Here is an 18,958-nt window from a genome sequence, read left to right on the forward strand (position 1 = left end):
GGAGGCGCACGGTGGGTTGGGAAAGTTGGTCTCGGAGAACTACAGCCGGCCTAGGTGCGCCCGAGCCCGCCCCTTCGCGGTGTATTCTGGGGAATGTGGTTTGGTTCACACCCATCCTCTCCACCCCGCTGACGGGCGTCGGTGATCTCCCGGCTGGCTGAGCCACAAACGAGAAATTGTAGCCGTGGAAGGAAGCGTCGGTTTAGTTCTGACCCCCAAGGTCTAGGCTTGGGCCCTCAGAGGGTGCGTTCTGGAGAGGCCCAGCTGCTGGCAGGGCTGCTTTTCCTGGTGGGTCTCACGTGACATCGTTGTTAGGCTTCCCCTTCCTGGGCTCCTGAGTGCTGAGGGCAGAGGAAGGTGGTGGTTCCCTTTGCTTTGGGATCAGAGCACGACAGTCGTGGTTAGGGTCCTTTGACCACGGAGTAGTTCCTGGAGATGACTGGTTGCTGTGAGGACCCTGCTGAGATCTGGAGGAGGTTGTTGGTTATTGGTTACTAGGGGAACCCTTGGGGTTGTGGCTATGGTGCGGTAATTAAGACAACTTCATAGAACCCGGGGTAACTCTAACCCTGCCACAACCCAACCTAAGTTGGAAGAGGCTTTAGAAGTCACGAGGTTCAACGCCTGGCCCAGTATTGGAAGCCCCTCTACAGTGTGCACTTCTGAAAGCTAGGCACCTCCTAATTCAGGAAGTAGACCCATCATTGTATACAGTTTTCATTTTTTAGGAAGATGTTTCTTTTTCAGGAGGATATCTTCCTGTGAATTGCACCCAAGAGTCCTAATAATTCAGGAATGCTTCCAGAGTGTGTAGAACCCAATTGTGTCACTTTAGGGAACACACATCACAGAAGCTTTGATGACGTTTTAGAACCTGCCCTCTTTCTTGAGCAGAACACGGTGCAAACACGTGAAGGTAGTTGGAGTCCCCTAGCAATGGATAAATTCGTCCTTCGAACACCCAGAATCCAGAATAGTCCTCAGAAGAAAGCTCCTGGAGGAAAGATTTACAAGCAGGCCACGATTGAATCTCTGAAGGTGAGAGGGGATCTGGGAGTGGAGAAAATGTGCAAAGGACTGTGATAGCCAGGAGGTCTGGAGGAGTTCTACTATGGAAGACCTATGAATTACTTATTTCTGTGCCTCCTCCCCAGAGTGTTCCTGACCACTCCAGGTTTGTTTCCCCCATAGCTTGTTTATCAATTCCTGCACTTACGTTACACTCTTCTAATTACTTTGGCTTTGTGGTATGTTTTGCTAGCTGGTAAGATAAGCCCCCTAAGTTATTCTTCTTTTGCAAAATTTTCGTGTCTATTAAATGGAATGTTAAAGTACCAAATATGATTTTGTGTTCCCTGTACAAACTCAGTAAGATTGGGTGATGATACCATACCTTCATATCCTATTGACCAGAACCGTATCACATGGCCTTCACAGCGACAGCTGAGACTGGAAGAGAGACTGTTAAAATACTCTTTGCAACCTCAAACTGTCTGATTTCTGTTAGCAAGGAAGAGGCAAGGAATAGATACAGGATAGACAACCAACAGTGAATCAATGGATATAAGTACCCAATTAGTGGTAATTATTACTTCACTAAAAACAAACAAAAAACCGTTTGTAATTAGTTCCCTTTGTCTTCTTGAACCTCTCCTCCTACATTACTGACTTTTTCTTTTCGGTTCCCTTTATTGCTTCCTATTTTCTCATCTAGACTACTAATGTTTGTGCTCCCCAGAGCTTTGTCAAATTTTACGTGTTTGGCCAGGGTGATCTTATTCATCTTAAGGCTTCCCATGCTGCTGACTGCCAAACTTGCGCCTCTAGACTAGATCTCTGAAGGTGAGAGTGAGATCTGGGGCTAGAGAAAATGTACAAAGGGCTGTGATAACAAGGTGGCCTTCTGAGTACTTGACTGATATACTCAGTTGGATTTCTCTTCTAGATGTGCCACAGGCTTACCAGACCCAGATTAGAAAGCAGTAAAGGGGAGTATAAACAAAAGCCCTGGGTTCTAGGCCCTAATGTGCAGCTGTGTGATCTTTAGCAAGTCATTTCCTTCTCTGGGATCTCACTTTGTCCTCATCTAGAAACTGTGGTGTTTGACCTATAGCAGTGTTTCTTCAAAGGAACACTGTTGTCCTTTGGGGCAAGATAATTGTTCATCATTTGGAACTGTCCTGTGAGTTGCACAAAATTTAACATCCCTGGCACTCAGACAGTAAATGTCAGTAGCAATGTCCCATTGTGATGACCAAAAATGCCCTACATATTTACAAGTACCCCTTGGTTGAGACCTACTGAGCTCTAGATGGTCTTTAAAATCTCTCCTAGTTTTGCAGTTTTGTGACTTCCTGGAACACATTCAAGGTTTGTCAGAGTATCCATGGATAATTGTACACAGTAGTGATTCTCAGTGAGGGATGGTGGTGGGCAGGATTGTGATATCAGACTGTCTGGAAGAAAAAGAGGATGGTAGTAATTGAACTACATGTACACTCACATACAAATACCCAGATTCTAATATACCTTCACCTGACCCTTCTGCCCTTTGTGTCCCCACGTGGGCCCCAGTTGAGAATCACTGTGTGTGATGATGAGAATGAGCCAAGTGAAGATTATGGAATCAGAATAAACAATAGGCATATGGAATAACATTCTCTTTAAATGCAATAGTTTTTCTTCCAAACCTGTTTTTTATTCTCCTGTATTTATTTTATATCCATATACCAAGAAACTGGGACTAGAAACTTAGAAATGATCCTTAATTCTTCTCTCTTATATCTAGTTTTCGATTCTGTCTCCTAAAAATCCTTTTTGCCCTTAACATCTCCCACTTTAAATTCAGAATCTTGTTGAGGGCTTCCCTGGTGGTGCAGTGGTTAAGAATCTGCCTGCCAATGCAGGGGACACGGGTTCGAGCCCTGGTCCGGGAAGGTCCCACATGTCACGGAGCAACTAAGCCTGTGCGCCACAACTACTGAGCCTGCGCTCTAGAGCCTGCGAGCCACAACTACTGAAGCCCGCACACCTAGAGCCTGTGCTCTGCAACAAGAGAAGCCACCGCAATAAGCCCACGCACCGCAACCAAGAGTAGCCCCCGCTTGCCTCAACTAGAGAAAGCCCATGCGCAGCAACCAAGACCCAACTCAGCCAAAAATAAATAAATAAGTAAATTTATTTTTTAAAAAAATCTTGTTGAATTTAGAGCAGTGCCGTGGTCTGTTAACTTGTCTCCGTGCCCTTGGCATCCCCTGTCATTCCAGCCTCCACACTTAAGCCAGAGAAATAAGTGTTTAAAAAAAAAAAGAAAATCTACTCAGGTCACCTTCCTGCCCGAGGAAACCACTTCCCTTAGTGGTTTCAAATTACCTTTTGATAAAGACATTTCTTTACGTGGTACCCAAGGCCCTCTTGTGACCTGGTACCTGCTTGCTGGGCTGCTCTTCTTATTTACATTCCATCCAGTGTCAACCACTCACAATTTCCCAAAGATGTTGTGTTCTTTCATACCTCTGTACCTTTGCTTATGCTGTCCTGTTTGCCTTGAACGGCTTTTTTCTCTTGTCTTGGAGGCAATATAATATAGTAATTAACACAGACTCAAGCCAAACTACCTGTGTTAAAATCCCAGCTCTGCCACTTAAACTACCTGTGTGACCTTGGACAAGTTAACCTCTCTGTGTCTTTCCTCATCTATAAAATGGGATTAGTAATAATATCTATTTTATAAGGTAGTTATGAAGTTTGAGTGAGTCGATGTATGTAAAGTGCTTGGAACAGAGCCTGGCACATACTAAATACTATGTAAGTGTTTGTTGTTATCAGCTACTTTATGAAATCCTTTGTTCCCATGACCTAGTCAAGAGTTTCCTCTGCTATAAGGTCTTTCCTAACCACCCTCTGTCCCCCAGATACAGAGCCAATCTAATCTCTCCCTTCTCTAAGCCATCCCTATATCTTAACATGCCTCTACTATCGCACTTAACTTGTGCTGTATAATAAGTGTTTCTTTACATGCCTGTGTCCCGCTACACTCTCAGCTTCTTGAAAGACTATGTCTTATTGGTTTTGTGGCCCCAATAGCTGGCATGGGGCTTGGCATATAGAAGGCCATGGTGCATTTTTCTGAATGACCAAATGGTTAGTTTTTTGTTTTTTTGTTTTTTGGCTGCACCCTGCGGCACGCTGAATGACCAAATGAATTAAACTCTAAAAGCCTTGGCATGGCATATGAGACCCTTTCTATTCTGTTCTGTCTGAGGTGCCATCTCACCTCATCTCTTATAGCTCCCCATTCACGGGAATGCATTCCAGCCACACCCCATTTCTTGCTCTTCTCTATCTAAGCTATTCTCTTTCATGTCTCCAGGGCTTTGACTTGATGCTGGTCCCCTTTCCTGCATCTTTTACAGAGTGAATTCCTACCCATTTGTCATCCTGCTCAAGTGAATCTTAGATTGTTTCATGAGTACAGGGACCTTGGACATTTCATTTACCTCTCCACCCTTGGACCTATCACAGTGCTTGGCACATACTTAGTGGTCAATAAATATTTGTTAAATAAGTGAATGATGAAACGCTTCCTGGGTCCTTTGTGGGGAATTAATCTTTCCCTCTTCGATACTCTCTTGGCACTTGGTTCAAATGTCTGTTGTAGCACTTACCTTACTGTATTGTAATTATCTGATTACCTGTAGTTTCCCCAATCTATTATGAACTATTAGGACTGGGACTGCAGTCTCTTATGTTCTGATTCTGCTTTAAGACCTAACACAGTGCCTGCTACATTGTATGTAAAAATTTATTGAATAAACAATAATCATTATTTGGGGATGCCCTTGCTGGGTCTGGATAGTAAGCTACTCCACAAATGTTATTGTGAAACAACTTTATGCTCAGTACTATGCTAGGTACTTTAGGGAACATAAGAAAAATTTAAGATAAAAGTATGAGCCTTTAAAAAAAAAAAAAAGTATGAACCTTTATGGGACTTCCTATTAGGGCATCATATCATAAGAAATGAAAAAGTAATGGTACAAAATCATATGTTCTCCATTACAAAATTGTTGATTAGACAATAAGGGTTAAGAGTTAAAAGAGGAGGGACTTCCCTGGTGGCGCAGTGGTTAAGAACCCACCGGCCAATACAGGGGACACGGGTTCGAGCCCTGGTCCGGGAAGATCCCACATGCCGCGGAGCAACTAAACCCGTGCACCACAACTACTGAAGCCCGCACGCTCTAAGGGCCCACATGCCGCAACTACTGAGCCTGTGTGCTGCAGCTGCTGAAGCCTGCGTGCCTAGAGCCCGTGCTCCGCAACAAGAGAAGCCACTGCAATGAGAAGCCTGCATACTGCAATAAAGAGTAGCCCCCACTTGCTGCAACTAGAGAAAGCCCACATGCAGCAACAAAGACCCAACACAGACCAAAAAAAGAGTTAAGAGAGGAAAGAGCTCAGCATCTGTTTTAGTGGTCAGAGCACCTTAAAGAGATGGAAAGATTTGGCTAGGTAGAGGGAAGTCGCGACATAACCATTCAGTAAGTGGTACTTGCTGTTCTCTTTCGTTTATGCATGCACGCATGCTTACTTTCCTGTGTACACAATGACAAATTAAAAACAAGTTGAGTTAAATATGAATTCTAGAGAGTTAACTAGGTCCACGTTCTGCCAAGTGACTATTCCCACACACCACTATCATGTTTTAATGACAAGAATCTGCTGAATATTCAAGCCTCAATTTCCTCATCAGTAACATCAGAAATAATATTTAACCTGCAGGGTTGTTATGAGGGCTAAATAAATAAATGCATATTGAAAGGGCTAAGAATTGTGCCTGGCACATAATAAAAACTAATAAATAGTTCCCTCTTTTCTTGTATGGAAAAAAAGAGGCTGTGTAGTAAAACTAGAGCTGAGAATGATGATGATGATGGTGATGATACAGTAATAATGATTCCTGCTTACATTTATTGAGCCCATTTCTGTGGGCCAGGCATTGTGCTAAGTGCTTTACATATATTAACTCTTTAAATTCTAATAGCTCTGTGAAATGGATGCTTTTATCATTTATATTTTACAGATGAAGAATCTAAGGCACAGAGAGATTAAGTAGCTTGTCCAAAGTCATGAAGCTTTCAGTGGCAGAGCTGGGATCTGAACTAGAAAATCTGGTTCCACAGTCTGTGAACTAAAAAAAAGTGGAGGTTTCTGAATGCCAGCAGAGGAGGTATAAAAATCTTGGAATATTAGGACCACTATACTTCTGTTATCAGCATATTGCAAGTAATTTTGCCATAGCTTTATCACATTCAATTAAAGTGACACTCAATAAGCTCATGTGGTGTACATTTGAATAGTAAAGGTTAATTTGGTTAATCTCGTCTTTCTCCCTAAGGGAAAGTGATTTCTTCTGTTGGTTGCAATAGGAGATTATTTTAAATGGAAAGATTCTGAAAAGATGCTAATTATTTTAGGTTCTGCACTTAAGAATGCTCTATAAATCTTTACTCCCTTTGTAGGATTGACTAGCCAATATGTTGTCCCCTGCCCCCACCAGTGGAATGGTGCCCATTTTATTGCTTATGAGCGAAGCATTTTCCTTAATTGGTTTTACCAAACCTGATATTCCAGCTATCCACAACTGTAAGACCAGATGGTATTTTGGAGAGCACCTTTTCTTTCTGGCAGTAACCATGCCACTACTCATTATAGCTTCCCCATTCATATTTTATTTCCACTTCCCTTTTTCCTCTAAATAATTCAGATAAGAACTTGTAGTATCCGTTTTGGGGCCCATATGTGGACAGAAATAGGGAAACATTCTTTGTATGTACATGGAATTCTTCTCTGGAACGGGCTGCTATATTTTTCTATTTTTGCCCTAATATTTCAGATCTGAAGACTGTACTGTACTTAGTCCTTGAGGGTAGATATAACTTTGTTCAATTACATCTACTGCACACTGGGGATAGAGAGAAAAATAAGAAATTGTTCTGGCCCTCAAGTTGTTCATAGTCTGATGGAGAAGACAGCCTTGTACATAACTATTTGCAGAAAGTACAGATGGGGTAATTGAAGCCTGTGCAGATTACAGACTCAAAAGGGAGTTTGGTCAGATGTGGTTGGAGAGAGGCAAGCAAGGCTTCATACAGGAGGTGATTCTTGAAGAGTCTTTCAAAATAAGTAGGTGTTATCACGTGGTTCAGGCAGAGAAAGAGCATCCCAGGCAGAGGATGTGAAATACTGTGGTTTGTTTAGGCAGCTTCAAATAGTTTGATGTATGTTGAGCCAATGGTGAGGCTGAAAAGGATGTCAGGAGCCAAGTCATGTTTGTTAAGACCTTTTATGCCATACTAAAGAGCTTAGGCTTCTGTAGTTCCATATGCTGGAATGATCTGATCTGAAACCCCCAACCTCATTCCAGCCATGTAGAAATGCTTGATAAAAAGTCTCCAATACAGGGACTTCCCTGGCAGTCCAGCAGTTAAGAGTCTGCTCTTCCACTGCCGAGGGCGTGGGTTCCATCCCTGGTCGGGGAACTAAGATCCTGCATGCCGCATGGTGTGGCCAAAAAAGAAAAAAATAAAGTCTCCAATACAGAGCTGAGCTTGAAAAGAAGAAAGAGAAACCCTCAGGTGCCAGGAAGAAAGAGGAAATCCAAACCCAGAGCTGGAGATAACAGGCATACCTTGGAGATATTGCAGGTTCGGTTCTAGACCACTGCAATTATGCGAATTTTTTTGGTTCCCAATGTATATAAAAGCTACGTTTCTGCTATACTGTAATCTGTTAAGTGTACAATAGCATTACGTCTAAAAAAATGTACATACCTTAATTAAAAAATACTTTATTGCTAAATAATGCTAACCATCATCTGAACATTCAGCAAGTTGGAATCCTTTTGCTGGTGGAGGTCTTGCCTCGATGTTGATGGCTGCTGACTGATGAGGGTGGTGGTTGCTGAAGGTAGGGGTGGCTGTGACATTTTCTTAAAATACGACAATGAAGTTTGCCGCATCAATTTACCCTTCCTTTCATGAATGATTTCTCTGTAGCGTTCAGTGCTGTTTGATAGCATTTTACTCACAGTAGAACTTCTTTCAAAATTGAAGTCAATCCTACCAAACCCTGCTGCTGCTTTATCAACTAAGTTTATGTAATCCTTCATTGTCGTTTCAACAGTCTTCACAGCATCTTCACCAGCAGTAGATTCCATCTCAAGAAACCTCTTTCTCTGCTCATCCATAAGAAGTAACTCCTTATCTATTAAAGTTTAATCATGAGATTGCAGCAATTCAGTCATATCCTTAGGCTCCACTTCTAATTCTAGTTCTCTTGCACTTTCCACCACATCTACTGTTAATTCCTCCACTGAAGTCTAGAACCTCTTAAAGTCATCCATGAGGTTTGGAATCAGCTTCTTCCAAACTCCAGTTAATGTTGATATTTTGACTTCTCGTGAATCATGAATGTTCTTAATTGCATCTAGAATGGTGAATTCTTTCCAGAAGATTTTCAATTTACTTTTCCATGAGAGGAATCAACTATATGGCAGCTATAGCCTTACGAAATGTATTTCTAATGTATTTCTAGATGTATGTATCCTAGAAATGTATTTCTAGGACTTGAGAGTCAAAATTACTCCTTGCAGCAGAATGGATGTTGTGTTAACGGCATGAAAACAACATTAATCTTGTTGTACATCTCCATCAGAGCTCTTGAGTGACCAGGTGTATTGTCAATGAGCAGTGATATTTTGAAAGGAATCTTTTTTCGGAGTAATAGGTCTTGACAGAGGGCTTAAAATATTCAGTAAACCATGTTGTAAACAAATTTGCTGTCATCTAGGCTTTGTTGTTCCATTTATAGAGCCCAGGCAGAGTAGATTTCGCATAATTATTAAGGGCCCTAGGATTTTCAAAATGGCAAATGAGCATTGGCTTGTACTTCAAGTCACCAGCTGCATTAGCCCCTAACAAGATCGTCAGCCAGTCCTTTGAAGCCAGGCATTGACTTCTCTCTAGCTATGCAAGTCCTAGATGTCATCTTCTTCCAATATGAGGCTATTTTGTCTACATTGAAAATCTGTTGTTCAGTGTAGCCACCTTCATTAATTATCTTAGATGGATCTTCTGGATTACTTGCTACAGCTTTTACTTTAGCACTTGCTGCTTCCTTGTACTTGTATGTTATGGAGACGGCTTCTTCCCCTAAACCTTATGAACCAACCTCTGCTAGCTTCAAACTTTTCTTCTGCAGTTTCCTCACCTCTCTCAGCCTTCATAGAATTGAAGAGAGTTAGGACCTTGCTCTAGATTAGGCTTTGGCTTAAGGGAATGTTGTAGTTAGTTTTTTTGTTTTTTTTATGATTCTGATATCTCTCCTCTCTCTTTTTTTTTTTTAAATTTTATTTATTTATTTATTTATTTATTTATTTATTTATGGCTGTGTTGGGTCTTCGTTTCTGTGCGAGGGCTTTCTCTAGTTGTGGCAAGCGGGGGCCACTCTTCATCGCGGTGCACGGGCCTCTCACTATCGCGGCCTCTCTTGTTGCGGAGCACAGGCTCCAGATGCGCAGGCTCAGCAATTGTGGCTCACGGGTCTTGTCGCTCCGCGGCATGTGGGATCTTCCCAGACCAGGGCTCGAACCCGTGTCCCCTGCATTAGCAGGCAGATTCTCAACCACTGCGCCACCAGGGAAGCCCTCTCCTCTCAACATATCAATTATACTTCTTTATTTTTTTTGAATTTTATTTTATTTATTTTTTTATACAGCAGGTTCTTATTAGTCATCCATTTTATACATATTAGTGTATACGTGTCAATCCCAATCTCCCAATCATCACACCATCACTCCCCCTCCCCGGGAATGTTGTAGTTAGTTTGATCTGTACAGACCACTAAAATATTCTCATATCAGCAATAAGGCTGTTTTGCTTTCTTATCATTTGTGTGTTCACTAGAGTAGCACTTTTAATTTCCTTCAGGAACTTTTCCTTTGCATTTATGACTTGGCCAACTATTTGATGCAAGACGCCTAGCTTTTGGCCTGTCTCGGCTTTCAACATGCCTTCCTCACTAAGCTTAATCATTTCTAGCTTTTGATTTAAAGTGAGAGACGTGCTTCTCTTCCTTTCACTTAAACATTTAGAGGCCATTGTAGGGCTATTAATTGACTTAATTTCAATATTGTTGTGTCTCAGGGAACAAGGAGGCCCAAGGAGAGGGAGAGAGATGGGGAAATGGCTGGTTGGTGGAACAGTCAGAATATTTATCAGTTAAGTTTGCTGTCTTGTATGGGCATGGTTTGTGGCACCCCAAAACAATTACAATAGTAACACCAAAGGTCACTGGTCACAGATCATAACAAATATAATAATAATGGAAAAAGTTTGAAATGTTGCAGTAATTACCAAAATGTGACACAGAGACATGAAGTGAGCAAATGCTGTTGGAAAAATAGCATCTGTAGACTTGCTCGTTGCAGGGTTGACACAAACCTTCAATTTGTTAAAAAAAAAAAAAAAAAATGCAATATCTGCAAAGTGCAATAAAGTGAAGTGCAATAAAACAAGGTATGCTTGTATATAGTTCTATGCAAATCAGGTACAGAGTTTAGGGGCTGGGGTTTTAGGGCCAGTATGGGGACAGCAGATAAGGCTTCAGGCCACATGAAGCTGGGAGTCAACACAGGGCTACTATGCTTTTGAGAAATGAACTAGAAAAATTCTATCCACCAGTCCAAGAAATCAGCATGAAGATTGTATCATCTCAGGGTTTGAGTTCAAAAAGAGTTGACCATAATAAATTAGAACCTCACACTTATTACTATGTGTGTATATATATTTTTAACTTCGTGCTATCTGCAAAGCTGGAAAATTAACATAAAAACTGGCCCAGAACCAGGGAAATCCAAAGGCCTTGGCAAAGGCAAAGGTGAGATTTCCCTGTTAAGACACATCACAACCTAGAGTACACAGGACTCCTGTGGAAAACAGTCCCCATTAAAGATGAATTCATGGTCAAAAATTACAAAACTCTACAATAAAATAAATTACCAGGAGGGAGGATGAGCAGGTAGATGTAAATAATAGAATTTCTACTCCAAGAAGCAGAGATAACAGTCTGAAAGAGACCTTAAATATGTTTAAAATGTTCACAGGATAATGAAAGTAATAGAAATGATAAGAATAGGAATGTATGAAAAGAAAACAGGCAGATTTAGAGAAAAAAACAAAAACAGAATTTGTCCAATGAAAAAGCATATTTGTTGACAAAGAAACACATTGAACAGGTTAAAAGTAGGTAAGTCATAGCTACGGAGAGAAATGCTGAATTGAAAGCTTGATCTGAGGAAATCACTTAGAATGCATCCCACAGAAATAGAAATATGACAGAAAAGTTAAGAGACTTGAGGACAGGCAGAGACCAAGTATATTTCTAATAAGCGTTTCAGAAGGTAGAGACTTGTGAGGAGGATACTGGTATAGATTTCATTGAGTATCTTAAAAATTGTAAGGGCAAACACTAAAATGATAGAAATAGAATGTATAACTTCCAAACCATGAAAGAAAAAACAAGATTAAAGAAAACTCAGGCTGTTAAATAAAAGATAAGAAAAGAAGAAAAAAGCAAAGAGAAAGTATGTCCAGTGTATCAGTAATCATAATAAATGCCAGTGGATTAAACATGCCTATTAAAAGATAGAAACTCTCAGATTGGATAGGGGAGGAGGAGCAAAATAAAGCAGCCATAGGCTATTAAAGCATAATGACCCAGAAAAGTTGAAAGTAAAGGATGGAAGACATATGAATGTATAATAGGCAGGAGTTCATTGAGGCAATGTTTATAATAGGGAAAATGTGAGGGGGGAAAACGTCCCTAATTATCCATTAGGGGACTAGATTTTAAAATTCTAAGACATTGTATATAAAAATAATGGAATAATATTCAATACTATTAAAATAGATCAACTGGGTTTATACGTATCAGTATGGATAAATCAAGAAATTATACTGAGTGAAAAAAGCAAGCTGCAGAATATTATATTTACACCTTCTTCCTACTGAAAATATCCCTTACCTGGCTTCATCAATTCATTTGTCATACCATTTAACACTAATAGTATTTTATATTGTAACAGATCATAAAAAAGGGCTCTGTCTCAATTTTGGCTAGGGCTCCTAAAGGCTGAGAACAAAGGAATAGCTATAAAATGTGTTCCCAAATGTTATTCTAGACCATCTATACAGAACTTGTGAAGGCAGAAAATGAAGACCAGTTTTGGAATTCTCAACCTATCACCTACCTTAGGCAATAAAGAAAGTTGAAAGTAAAGAAAGAGAGGAGATAGAATTCCTTTGGATAAAGTGGGAGGGCTATGGTATTTTCACTTGGAGAACGTGACCTCAGTTCCTGGAGTTGGTGGACACAGAGACCAGACCTGTGCCTGGGAAAGTCTAAAAACAGGGTGGCAACTGATGCCACAAGAAGGAGAAGTGGCTGCTGTGGGAAAGCTGTTATGCACAGAGTTTTTCAGGGCAAAGATATGGGCATAGTGGAGAAAATGCTAACTGGCCTGGAGTTGAATTAAAGAGGCTCAGTTCACAAGGATCCTTGGAAGGGCAGTGGAACCCCTACAGAGAGAGAGTGGGTGAAGCAATTGCCAGAAACTGGAGACTTAGAGTGGACCTGTAAGCGGCTGGCTGGAAGAGGCCTTGCCAATGTTGTGGGAACTGCAGGTGAGATCTCAACCATGGGCGCTCTCTACGGAACCACAAAAACACCTCATGAATATCTGCCAAGTCTAGAGAGCACTGAAACCTGATGAGCGTAGCATCACAACCAAAAATAAGGCTTTTGCTTTCCCTTACTGCTTTTTTTCCCAGTTTCGAACCTGGAAGGGCCAAAGACCAAAGCAGACAAGCAGATGGGGGAGGAGGAGAAGCAAAGGTGGGGAAATAGAGAAGTCCCCAGACATCCCCTTCTCCCACCACGGGCAGCTAGGCTAGACCCCAGCCAGGGAGGGAGTTGAGACTTTTTGGGTTGCTTTTTATTGAACTATCACATGCATGTAGAAAAGTAGACAAATATGTATGTCTTAACAGATTTTCACAGAGAGAACACACCTGTGTCACCAGTATCCAGATCAAGAAACAGGACATTTATCAGAGGCCCCCGTGCCCCTTCCCAGTCCCTAACCGGGCCCACCTCCCCAGGGTAATAATGATAAAAACAAGAAAAAAAATTTTTTTGTGTAATTATAAAAGCGACTTTTTTTTTTGTCTCCCAATTTACTTAAAAAAAAATTCTTGAAATAATTTCAAAACTACAGAAAAGTTGCAACACAGTACAAAGACCTTCCTTATGCCTTTCACCCAGATTCCTTAATTGTTAATATTTTACACTTAATGGAAAGATTTGTGTCAACTTTAAGATAGTGGTTTCTTCCAGAAATGGAAGGAAGGGAATGAAGGGCGAAAGGTGTAAGGAGACTTGAACTTTACGGTGTTTTATTATTTTATGTGTAATGGCAAAATGTTAACTTTTTTTCAGTATAAATAGTGAGTTACTCTACCTTTTTATGTGTTTAAAGTTTTAAAAAATTCTTCAAACAAGAAAGGGTTGAGTTTTACCATCTAGGAAGTAGGGAGCTGTTGAAGTGTGCTTTTTATTGTTGAAATAAATATCTCTTTATGACTTCTCTGCTCTCTGTCCTTGCCTATGAATTAAGATACTTAAGTGAGCTATAAGGTTGATTCACCTCAGCATCGTTTTTCTTTTCTTCCCCTCCTTACTGCCTCTCAGTGCTAAGTGCCCAGTGGTGTCTGACATGGTAAGATTAAAACTTGCACTTTTCCTAATAGATGTAACCCTCTTCCTGATTTGCAGTAAGCAGGAGCTGCTTTTAAGCAATTACCCATCATTTGGGGCCATCACATATATTGTGCTTTGGTTCAGGTCATAATCAATAATTCATATGTCAATAGGAACCCCATTAGCTCAGGTGAAGGCAGATGTCTTTCTAATGAAAATGTTCCATTTTCCAAATGACTTTTCTTTTTCTCAGAGAGTTGTGGTTATAGAAGACATAAAAAGATGGAAAACTATGTTGGAGCTTCCTAATCAAACCAAAGAGAATCTAGTTGAAGCCTTACAAGAATTAAAGAAGAAAATACCCTCCAAGGAAGTGTTAAAATCAACAAGGATAGGTATGTTCCTTCCGAATTCATAAGTGCTTATATTTTATCTCCTTTCTCCTTTCCTCCCTCCCTCAGACATTATCATATCAGTGCTTCTCAAACTATCTGTGGTGAGAGATCATTGTTTAAAAAATTCTCCATTGGTTGCAGACTAATACTTCTAAAATATAATAAAAATTACCAGAAAAATGAAATTAAAATATACAAAATGTAAGCCCTACTTTTTAAAAAAATTATACTCAACAAATGTAGAAGTACTTTGTCAAACTGCTATAGAAGTTTTAAATGCTTACTTCAGTTTCTGTACTTATTGCATGAACTTGTAACTAGCATGATCTGTGGATAACGTTTTGAGTGTCCTTGATGCTAGGTGTGCAAAAATGAAGAAGACATGATTTGTGACCTCAAGGAACTTAGGGTTTGGTGGAGAAACAAGCAGGTAGACAAATGGGAGTAGTAAAATAGTATAGGTTAAAAATAAAAGCATATAAATAATGTCCATGGTACCATTCTGATCTGTACAAGGTATATGCTGGCACAGAGGACAGAGTAGTCTTACATCTGGGGAATTCAGAAAAGGCTCCATAGAAGAGGCGACATTTCACTTAAATCTTGGCTTTTCCGTCTTGAGTAGAAATAACTTCCAAAGCATGGTTTGTAAAAACAACATAATAGCAACATTTGCTGCTACATCATTTATTACAGCATTGGAGATATTTTAAGAGGTAAGTCAGGAACTACGTTGAATTACCATTTTAGTACAGTACACAACTGTGAATAATATGCGAGGGAGGGCCAACATGTGTTCCTCAAGCTGCTCCCAAGTCCCCAGGGAGTCCAGGGTAGTCGTTCACAGCTGCTGTTCTTGCCCTCACCAGTGCAGCCATTGCCTTCTCTGCCTCCCCTTGACCTCTTGTTCATGAGAAGCAGGAGAGAGAGCAGCTTCAGACTGGCGCTAACAGCTGGCAAGAGCTGTGTGAAATTCCCCCGAGGTTCCCCCAAGAGTCTGGAGAGTTGCACCCCTGTAATATAAACCAGAATCTGAGAAAATTAGATGCTTAAAGAACATAAAACCCTATCATTATAGCCAAGGAGAGTCTCCCATCTGCTGCTAGATTTTCTCTTTATAGGTTGTGGTCACTAGAGGGCAATAAGACCATTCATATGAGCAGATAAGGTATTTCCACCAGTAGAGGGTACTAGTGGTTAATATTTTATGACATGTATACATGTACATATGTGTATGTATATGTTCATATTTAAGCACACCACAAATACCACTTACAATCAGATCTTAAATATCAACGTAATAGTCTGGAATTGTCCTACAAATACAGAACAGATGATAATTTTTTAAAAATCATTTCTATTTGTCCTTTGAGTACCATTGTGAATATGCTTTCAAGAATGGGTGTGTCTGATGTTCAGAGATTTCAATTCAAGAATCATAATGAAACCACAACAAGGGGGTATAACTTAAGAAGAGCTGGAAACCATCCAACTTTTGAGTCTTGACCCTATCCCAAGCCTTACCATAACCTGAGGTTGTGTGGAATATACAGGTTCCTTGGTCAGTTGCTAGCCTGAAGATTCATTTGGATCATTGCCTGAGAATGTTTACATTCTTCCACCTTTAGCCTCCTGCCTGTCCCTATCCTGTGGGCTGTAAGGGACAAATATTTACTGAGTACCTTCTTTGTGCTAGGAACTATGCTGGCATAATGATGAAGGAGACAGATACTGTCCCACCTTTTTGGAGCCTGCAGTCTAGTGGAAGGACAGGCAATTTAACAAGACTTTATCATACAATGCAATGAGTGCTCTGATGATGAGGAGAAGTTAGCCCAAGGAGTATATGTGTTGGGAGTAGAAAAGATGTTAAAGAATGTGTCAGGCCTGGGTATATCACGTGAGCTGTACAGAGGGCTGGAGGTGGGAGAGAGCACGGTACATTGCAAAAACTAAAAGAAGTTTTGTTTACTTGAAATGTAATAAGCTGGAGACAGAGTCTGGACCAGATGGAGAAGACTCTTTGTAAGCCATTCAAAACTGTTTGGTCTTAGCATGCGTATTAGTTACCTGTCCCTGTGTAAAAATTATGCCCAAATTTAGCAGCTTAAGTGTCTGTTATCTCACACAGGTTTTCTGAAGGTCAGGAATCAGGGAGCTGCTTATCTGGGTGCTTCTGGCTCATGGTCTCTTAAGAGGTTATAGTCAAACTGTTGGCTGGGACTGTAGTCATCTGAAAGCTTGACCAGGGCTTGAAGATCTGCTCCTAACTGCTCACTTATGGGATTGCTGGTAGGAGGCCTCAGTTTCTCATCACCTGGGCCTCCCCATAGGGCTGCTCATGACATGGCAGCTGACTTTCCCCAGAATAAGTGATCCAAGAGAGAATAACCAAGATGGAAACCATAGTGTCTTTTATCATCTAATCTTGGAAGTAACATACCAACACTTCTATTATATTCTGTTGATCACACAGACCAACCTGGGTACAGTTGGGAGACAACTACACATGGGTTATGAATACGAAGAGGTGAGGATCATTGGGGGCTATCTTGTAGACAGGCTATCACAGCATGTATTTCTTTTAATTTAACCTAGATATATTCTACTTCTGAACCTGCAGATTTATGTTCATTTGTAGAAGTTTTACAGCCATTATCTCTTCAAAAGCATGTCTCCTTTATTCTCTCTATTTCTTTGTTCTGGGATTCTACAATTAGAAATTTGTTAGATCTTTTATTTTCCATGCCCCTTAGCTCATATGTCTCCTTGTCTCTCAAAAAGTTCTGGGCAGTTTCTTTAGTGTCCCACTATTGTGGGACATCCAAGAGGAAATGTCCAACAGAATGTTGGATGTACAAGGCTAAAGCTAAGGAGGGACAGTAAATATATACTGGAGAGTCATCATCAGCATATAGTTAGAAACTGAGGCAGTTGCCCAGGGAGAGTATGTAGGAAAAGCAAAGAGCCAAGTCCCAAATCCTGAAGCACATCAATATATGAGGCTCACAGGAAATGGAGAAGGTGTGAGCGGGAAAATGGGAGAGAATGCTGTCATGGAATGGGAAGGAGGGCTTCTGAGAGGGGATTCGTCAGCAGTGTCCATCGTTGTCAAAGGGCCAAAGAAGCTAATTCTAAAAATTGCACGTTGGATTTTACAAAGTAAGGTCATTAATGATTTTGGTAAGGACAGTTTCAAAGGCAAGGTTAAGGGCAGAAGCTTGAGGAGTGAGGAGGAGGTAAGGAAATGAACTGTGAAAACAGACAACTCTTTCAAGAAGTTTGGTATTGAAAGGAAAGAGAGAGGTGGCAATATCAGAAAGGAATGTGGAATTGAAGAAAGTTCTAATTTTTAAAATAGGAGAGAACCTAACCTGTTGAGTGACAGGTTCGTAGGGAGACCTTATCAGGGAGAATGGACCAGACTTTGTAAGGATTGACTGTGGAGATGAGGATGGCATGATGCCTCTCATTTTGTTGTCACCCATACCCCCTTTACTGGCTCTTTATTTCTACCTTCAGATACACTTAAATCTTCTCCTTTAATTGTCTGCCATCTTTTCCAGATACCTCGTTTCACTTCTTCCTTTTATAACCAAATTCCTTTAAATATGATTAATAATCACAACTCCCATTTCTGCCCCTTACCCTCCTTCATTAAATTATTTCCATGCTGGCTTCTCCCACAAACACTATTCTTCTCTCTAAGGACACAAGTTATTTCATTCTATCCAAACCCAGTAGTCTTGTCTCAGTTCTCATCTTCCCAGAACCATGAACTTGAGACCATTGATTACTCTCTTTTCCGTCAGTATGAATGACACTGAACTTGTTGCCAATTCTTTTTTTTTTTTTTTTTTTAATTTTTTTTTTTTTAATTTTAATTTATTTATTTATTTATGGCTGTGTTGGATCTTCGTTTCCGTGCAAGGGCTTTCTCCAGTTGCGGCAAGCGGGGGCCACTCTTCATCGCGGTGCGCGGGCCTCTCACTATCGTGGCCTCTCTTGTTGCGGAACACAGGCTCCAGACGCGCAGGCTCAGCAATTGTGGCTCACGGGCCCATCCGCTCCGCGGCATGTGGGATCTTCCCAGACCAGGGCTCGAACCCGCGTCTCCTGCACCGGCAGGCAGACTCTCAACCACTGCGCCACCAGGGAAGCCCCGCCAATTCTTTATCTATTTTTTAAATGTTTATTTCCTTCAAGCCCTTATCTGAGTTTGTAATTACTTATTTAATTATTTACTGAGTTATTTTTTGTTTACTGTATAGTAACTCTATGCGAGCAAGACCATGCAATATATTTTATTCACCAATGCATTTCAAGCATTAGTGTGGCATATAGCAGATGCTCAGGATATGTTCATCAAATTAATGAAAATGACAGGATCAAACAAGATTTTCTCCATGGCGCTTTCTAGCTTTCTGTATTCCTGTTTCTTGCCTTTCTCTGTTTCCTCCGTCTTTGTCCCCTGTCCTCTCACAGGAGGTACTTTTCCAGAAAGCTCAGACCTCAGTCTTTGGCTGCTGCTTTAGAGCACTTAGCCAGAGAGGCCATCCACTTCTCCAGCTTAACTGAGGCCTTAATTCAGACAACTCCTGGGTATGCATCTCCTGTCCTGATCCATTTCTGAATCTTAGATTTTTAGAAATACAGTTCCAATTTACATTGCTACCATTTTCTTAAAATCTTACTAATTTACTGGGTAAAAATAGCATCTTGTTTTCATTTGCTGTATAGAA

At 40.7% G+C, this 18,958-nt stretch overlaps 1 protein-coding gene across 6 annotated transcripts in view; it reads left to right on the plus strand.

The window, feature by feature from the left end:
* The window catches only part of TCEANC2 (transcription elongation factor A N-terminal and central domain containing 2), a 38,516-nt gene that overhangs the window by 616 nt on the left and 18,942 nt on the right, over window positions 1-18,958 (plus strand). For 2 of the 6 annotated variants that reach the window (XM_059923097.1, XM_059923108.1), the window contains exons 2-3: window positions 895-1,038; window positions 14,075-14,216. In XM_059923097.1, the coding sequence (XP_059779080.1) occupies window positions 937-1,038; window positions 14,075-14,216 (244 nt within the window). In that variant the 5' untranslated portion in view covers window positions 895-936. Of the gene's footprint in view, window positions 1-85; window positions 289-312; window positions 477-894; window positions 1,039-6,161; window positions 6,233-14,074; window positions 14,217-18,958 lie in introns of those variants that run through there. The other 4 variants (XM_059923067.1, XM_059923086.1, XM_059923077.1 and 1 more) reach the window with 4 other exon arrangements.

This window comes from Balaenoptera ricei, chromosome 1, assembly GCF_028023285.1.
Source record: "Balaenoptera ricei isolate mBalRic1 chromosome 1, mBalRic1.hap2, whole genome shotgun sequence".
In the NCBI taxonomy this organism is placed as follows: domain Eukaryota; kingdom Metazoa; phylum Chordata; class Mammalia; order Artiodactyla; family Balaenopteridae; genus Balaenoptera; species Balaenoptera ricei.